Genomic DNA, 7577 nt, shown 5'->3' on the forward strand with positions numbered 1-7577 from the left:
AAGCCGGGTCTCGAACCAGCAACCTTCCGATTACAAGGCGAACTCCCAACTCTTGAGCCACGATCGCCCACTACACCGGACTCAGTAGTCATTTCACAAAACCTTTATTCATCTTCAGTTATGCATGCATCTTCTAGAAGGGGAGATGTGCAAGGCCCTCTGCAGATCTTCACTGCTTTGTCTGTTTTAACCAGTTTTATAGAAGCGACTCCATCATAAAACCCACATGGTGTGTTGTACACTCTGTGTTTGTGTATGTATGCGCGAACACGTGAGTGCCTGTGTGTGTACGTGAGTGAGTGTGTGTGTGGGTGTGTGTGCATCATAACAGTTAAAGCACTGTGTGTGTCTTTGTATATGTCACTTTCTGTTGGGCATAAAAGTCCATTTCCCCTCACCCAAGCTACACCAAATTACTTTAGAAAACATACAAAACCGAGTTAACATATTACAAACACTGAGACCCCCACTCTGCATCCACTGGGTCATTGGCCTCTTGTTGTCTTACTTTTACAGCTTAAGCATGTGGAGAGTCTCCTGCAAACCTACTTCTAAGTAATGACAGTTATGAGCTTTATTACATTCAGGTACAAGTATCCCCCAACTGTAGCTTCCTGTCTCCTTTTATGACAGGATGACCCCCAGTATCCATAAATTCCTCTCCCTCTACACAATTACACACACTCAGGCCTATAGCTACACCAAACTGAAACACACAGACATTCACACATCCTTCCCTTTTCCTCTGATCTACAGCAGAACCCTCTCATCTAACAAATTTAACACATCATATTTTAATTATGTTTTCTTTTACTCACACTGTACAAGTGATGATGGCAGGGTGGAAATACATTTTTTTGCCTATATCTTCCCATTCAGGGTGTAAACTAGGGTAGTCTAGCCCCAGTTTCATTGGTTGAGCCTCCAACATTTACAATATAATATAGTCATTTTTCCAGAAAATAAATAATAATCAATTTGTCATTCTACCATTATAAAGAATTAGTGTTCAGTGTATGCTCGGCTTAAATTGACTTCCATGGGCTTGTTCTCAGCTGGCCTCAAGCAGGGTCAGCTTCATCATGTGAAAGTATTTGTGAAAGGATGCTGCACAGGTGTGGTGTCTCTGTGGTCTATTATTGTTAGGACTAGCCACAAACATAATGTGTTGTACACGTCAAGTGACATGTAGAGAGAAATCCACAATAGACAATGATTATTTGCTTTTGTTTATATATCCACTGCCTTGAGTACACATGAATGTTATAAAGTTTGCTTTGCTTATTCTGGAGAAAGGTCAGGTGAGCTGTCTCTGGAACAAACAAATTCATTGGATAAGGATGAGGGTGTTGTCAGGCAAATAAAAGCTTTGGATCATGTTTGAATTAGTCATTTATACTGATTTGAAGCTGCATAAAGTTCCTGAACGCAGGCAAACTGACACTGAGAAGGACAAACAAAAGGTATTTTCACAGAAGATTTCTTTATTTTATTATTAATTAATAATTAATAAGTATCTATGAAATATCAGTACAGTACATTATGAGCTGACTGCAAATGTAACATTTCCTAATATATTTTTCATATGTTATCATCAGATTTAATTTCTGCACCATGAAGATGCTGACTGTGTTTCTGCATGTGTGTGTCATGATGACTTTCACACACAGTCTGTGTGAGTATTTAAAACACAGAAGTTCCTCTCTCACTTTTTCTACATTATCTATACATGCACACTGTATATATAGAATATACATGCAAAACATAACCAGAGAATGGAATATCTTAAATTTTGTCTTAAACCCATGTTTGTAAAAAAAAAAAAAAAAAGTGTCAAGGCTTTGCAAAACTGAATTAAACAATCGGAACTTTTTCTTTGTCTAAACATGAATGAGAATCATTGTACAGTAATTTCATATAATATCTAAGCCTATGTATAGATATACCATGACTATACTGTATATAAGGACATGCTGATCAATTTGAGTTTGATTTGTTTGCATTTTGCCAATATCGCTTCACTTCTGTGAGTAACTTGCATCACAAATTTTCTACTTCTTTTTAATCACTTTTGTTACTAATCACAAACAATATTTGTGTGTCAAATAAAATGTATTTTAAACTGTCTTTGCAGCTGTTCCAGAGGAAACAACTGTGCCAGGTGAATATAAAGGTTGTCTTTTAGTGGGAATATACTCTATTTTGATCCACTAGTAAATAATTAAAGCGATTAATCTACAATACTAACTGCAACCAAAAACATCAACTAATGCAGATGGAGACTGTTTGGGAGTACTGCCATAACCTTCACTTGGAGTACATTACTTCTTTTCTCCTCCAAAAGTCAGGCATACAGAAAGTCTACACAGCAGACTCATTTTCATGTGTTCTTCTTTATCTACGATTTGTTTTTAAAAATATTGTACAATAATGTAATATAATACACATTATAAGCTTGTGTAATCATACATTTATTATACTGTACATAAAGACATGCTAAGTGACATAATTCTTAGTTTACATTTTGCTAATATCTCTTCACTTCTGTAATTTACCTGCATTTTGTATTTATTTTTAATGTTGTAAAACGTAGAAGGTAATCAATGACACCACAGCAATGATACACTGAAAAAAATATCTGTGGTTCAAACTGTCTTTGCAGCTCTTCCAGAGGAAACAACTGTGCCAGGTGAATCTAAAAGTTGTCTTTTAATGAGAATAATTTTTTATCCACTAGTAAATATTGAAAGTTTTTACCCCATGAAGTTAATTGCAACAAAAGAACATTTTAACTCATGCAGATGGAGACAACTGGGGAACACCACCATCTCCACCATCTACAGAAGGTGGGTATACTTATTGGAGTATATGGATTTATTTTATTTTTTTTCCTTCTTTAAAATTCAATTTGAACATAAGGAAAATCTACACTGCAGACTCAGTTTCATGCTTTCTTCTTTATTTGTTATTTGTTTGCAGATGACTCATTTGGGGGCTGGCATCCATCTTGCCCAGATGGATGGAGTATGCACAGTCAACAGTGCCTCATCTTTGTTCCAGAAAACATGACCTGGGACGATGCTCAGGTAACAAGGATGACTTTTTTCCTATTAATAAATCTTACATTTTCTTGGTCACTCCATGCTGTTTATCTCCATCGTAGAATAACTGTCACTCTCATGGAGGACAGCTTGCATCTGTGTATGATGACTTTCAAGCTTATGAGATTCAAGCGGAGCTGAAGCGTGCTGGACATGATCATGGAGAATTTTGGGTTGGAGGCCATAATAGTCCAGGGGTAAATAGCATGATGTCTAAGATTTTGAGAAACAATTGTTTTTTTTTATGAATATGAATTTATATAATATTTTATTTTGCTTTAACAGAATCCTTCTTGGTCCTGGAGTGATTATATTGGAATGTCTAATTTTGCTGACTTTTGTAATGGAGACACAGTCGAAGATGAGCACCACTGTTTGCAAATAACTTTTACTGGTAAGTCTGTCAAGTGTTTAAAAAAACAAAACAATCTTATTTGGATTCATTTATTTTGATTATCACTTCAAACTCATTACTACTCTATCAAGTGTTTTAAAAGTATGTATTAAAGTATATTTTTTCTTTTCTTATTATTGCACTGAGCATTGTTTCTTATCCTAGAATATTTACAGTTTGTGTTCCCAGTGATGCATCATTAAATAATTGAGATTTTAGAAATAAAAAAAAAAATACAGTGTTCTGAAGTTACACAAAGCTATCATGTTATGTTCAAAACTTCTATGTACTGGGTTATTAATATGTGGATTAATGTTGTCCACTCACTAAGATGTTAATTGTGCGGTACAAAAAATAACTGTAAGTATTGTGTACAAACATGGTGGGTGAAACAGATTAAAAAGACAGGGACATTTATATATAGGCACAGAACACTGAATTGAGTAACATAAATGGCTGTGAATCAGGAAGTAAAACAGCTAATCACTGTTTGTGTCAGTCTTCTTGACAAATACCCTTTAATGTAAATACCATTACCATTTACAAATACTGTAATTTCACAGTTAGTACTGAACAAACTAAAATTACACTTATTTGCTAAATATTGTCACCCCATGTTGGAAACCTTTTTAGTCTGAGTAGCACTGACTGAGTGTGATTTTTGTGTTTTATTTTGGTTTTCTTGCAGAGGAAAAGAGTGGATGCTTAGAGAGCATGGACTGTGAAACTGAGCTCCCGTCTATCTGTGGAAACATTATTATGTAATTGTGAATCAACTCTATAATGCATCAGTAAAAAGCACAAAGATCTGTGTTTTTCTTTCTCAGTGCTGTTTCTTTCTCTGTATTTCCACACCATCGCTATGATGCAAGCAATCAGGCATCATGTGCAATGAACTGGAGCTGAATTTTCTGTACGATTAAAAGAAAGCTTTCTGTAGACCTTTACTTTGTAGAGTGAACTGTATCTCATTCTTAAATTAAAACTGTTAGCATTGAAATTTGTCTGTGAGTTATTCACCACTAACATTAGCAAATTGAATACAAAATGGGGTTTTTTAAAGTTTATGTCCAAATGCCCCAAAGGAGCTGTGCCTTCCATGGATGAGATGTTTATTCATGGTGACATAGAAACTGTCAATCATGTTCTTCTGACAGCCAGCAGGGTGGAGGCATGGCTACCGACCCTGCTGGTTACAGAGATGTTCCTCCAAACTGCAGCATGTCTGGGTTAAGATAAGGAAAGTCAATGGTAGACACCAGAATAGGCTGCAGTCTGACTAAAGTATTGTAACCCACGCCCCAACCACTCAGGGAGGAGTTGAATATGAGTGCAAATAACCATAACACACAGGAATTTCAGTTGACTGTGAGTTTAGTTATCAACAACCTCAAAAAGAAATTACAACGTTGGCCCTTTGCTAAATAAACTCACTGAAAACTCATTGCTCTTAATTATCTGAATTATCCATTTAAAACATATTTGGTTAGGTTGCAGCCTTGCCCTTCCGTTTGCTCCACAGATTTATAAAGCGGAGATGATTGTCAAGTCAGAGAACAGAGAGGGTAACACTTTATAACTTGACACGCAAATAAAGCACAAGTACCCTGTACTTACTTAAGGAGACACAAATTCTTCTGTAAATAACTTTAAGTATCGTAGCATAATGAAAGTCTGCCTATTCAACTCTCTCTATATATTACCTTTAAAAATTAATACAGTAATAATCACTTTCTTCTTCTTATTGGAAAATATACATTGATACGAACAATCAAACTTTGTAGACCATAAGCATAATCTGACCATATAATAATGGAGACAAGGAGAGTTATTTTCATTAAACTGTAGTTAAAAAAGAAGAACATGAAACAATTCCATAACCCTTAAAAAAATAAGTTTTAACAATACATTACCATATTGTGGCGTGTTGGGGGAGCGGCTAGTTCTCTCCCATCATGCTGTTTGGATGTTCTTGTTTTGTTGTTTATGGTTACACTACTTTTAACTGTTATCTTGAATGTTGTGTTTGTACTGCAGTTCAAAGGCACTTACAGTGTTGTTTTATAGAATGAATGCAACCATGGGTGAGTTCTGTTATGCTGTTGATGACCCTCGAAGCACAGTGTAGCATCAGTGTGTGTTGTAATAAAGAGCTCCCCCTACCAGCTTGGGGTTGAATAACAATCTCTCTCTGTGAGCTTCTTTGTAAAGATTCCTCTGCATGCCACATTGGTGTCAGAAGTGGGATTCCAAGAGCATGGCCACTATTCTGAAAGAGGAAGAGGAGCTGAGGAAGATTGAGGAGCTTATCACTCACCTGGAAGCAGTGAATGGAGCACAATCGAAGAAGCGGGGAGAGCCCCGGGCAGCAGCAAGCCAGCCAGGGGAAGATCTGTGGGGCTTACCAGATGGAGCCTCACACCCCCGCCCACTGGGGAGCTGTCGGAGCCGCCAAGGCATGCTGCAGGCTCCAAGACCACGAGCGACCGGTCAGCCTCCACTCATGGTGATGCCTGGGAGCAGCACACCCTCATCGTTGGCAGCCGAGGGGGACAACGCCAACTGTCTCCAGGACCAAGTGCAGCCGCCACTGCCATCAGGGGCTCCTGTCCGGGGGAGCATGAAGCTGCCACGCTATAATGGGGAGGCACCTCCAGAGACCTACCTTATCCAGGTACAGCTGGCTGCTCAGCTAAATGGTTGGTCAACAGAGGAGACAGCTGTCCAAGTTGCCCTCGCCTTGAAAGGCAGGGCCCTGCAGATCCTCATAGATCTTCAGCCAGAAGAGCGTTTAAGTTGGCCTGCTGTTGCCAGAGCAATGCAGAGCAGGTTTGGCCTCCGTACACATGCAGATGATGCCCGAGATAAACTTGCTAGCCGCCCACGGAGACAAGAGGAGAGTCTGGGTGCCTATGCTGCTGACCTACGTCTTTATGCACGTAGAGGGTACCCTGCTTTTGATGCTGCAGCACAAGAAGAGCTTGCTCTCCAGGCTTTTGTCCGGGGTCTCCAGCCAAAAAGACTACAAGAGCACATCCGTCTGCATGCACCAGAAACCCTGGCGGCAGCTCTAACTGAGGCCGAAAGAGTGGAGCATGTGCTCAGCCCAGGTGCACGCAGCCCTGGCATAAGTCACCAAGTGCGCCAAACAGACTACGAAAGGAGCGACCAGGAGGAGGAGGCCCGCCAAACCACCAACACACCACCCTGGCGATTTTGGCGAGGGAATAGGCGAGCAGGAGGCCAATCCAGGGGTAACTGCCATCGGTGCGGAGAACCAGGCCACATCGCACGCTACTGTCCAGCACCAAGCCCACAAAGCTTGGCACCCCAGCTGCCGTTAAACTGAGGCGGGGTGGCACAACGGAGGGACGGCCCCCTGCCACCACTCTGTCCTCCGAATCACAATTGCGGGTTGGCCGGCTTGGCCAGACACGGGGACTGTATCTGGACTGTGACCTTGCCGGCACCACCTGTAGAGCCCTGATAGACACTGGGTCCACGCTCTCCTTAGTACAGGCTGGAGTCCTCCCTGGTTCTGATGGCCCAATACCGCAGGGTTGGCAGCCTACTCAGCTCCACATCACCACAGTCACGGGGGAGCGTGCCAAAGTTAAGGGGGAAAGATCCCTCCCGGTGACTGTTGCTAACTGCAGCGTGGACCACCAGTTCTGGCTAGCCAGCATCCAGGACCAATGCATCATTGGCCTGGACCTGCTAGCCAAATGGGAGGCCACAGTGGACGTGTCCCGAGCAATCCTTTACCTGGGCACGGAGGCTGTGAAGCTCCACACCACAACGGAAGTCCCGCTGCCTGCCTCCACTTTTTCAGCCAGCGTCAGGAAGCCTGAGGACCTGTCACCGCTGGCGGGGGAAGGGGCCTCCCCTTCACCAGCAGTACCGCAACTGTCTGCAGAGACCAAGCAAGCTGTCGAGGACCTATACCAGAGGAGCTGCGAGGGTCTCCAGGCTGATCAGCGACGGCAGCTGCGAGAGATACTAGACTTGTTTGCCGACATCTTTGCAGCCAAGGATGAGGACTGCATGCAAACCAGCCTGGTACAACACGACATTGACACTGG

The 7577-nt window shown here is 41.4% G+C and overlaps 1 protein-coding gene across 1 annotated transcript; it reads left to right on the top strand.

Moving 5' to 3' along the window:
* Nucleotides 1–1413: 1413 nt before the first annotated feature.
* On the top strand, nt 1414–4489 carry LOC146579175 (type-2 ice-structuring protein-like). The gene is made up of 9 exons (XM_085269493.1): nt 1414–1463; nt 1599–1675; nt 2135–2161; nt 2663–2689; nt 2802–2846; nt 2980–3086; nt 3164–3298; nt 3387–3495; nt 4184–4489. Exons 2-9 carry the CDS (start codon nt 1615–1617, stop codon nt 4258–4260), a joined length of 588 nt encoding a protein of 195 aa, XP_085125619.1. The 5' UTR covers nt 1414–1463; nt 1599–1614; the 3' UTR covers nt 4261–4489.
* Nucleotides 4490–7577: the final 3088 nt, after the last annotated feature.

Source organism: Mchenga conophoros, linkage group LG3 (genome assembly GCF_057382185.1).
Source record: "Mchenga conophoros isolate Kocher_MC1m ecotype Shallow Benthic linkage group LG3, M_conophoros_male_GT1.1, whole genome shotgun sequence".
NCBI lineage: Eukaryota > Metazoa > Chordata > Actinopteri > Cichliformes > Cichlidae > Mchenga > Mchenga conophoros.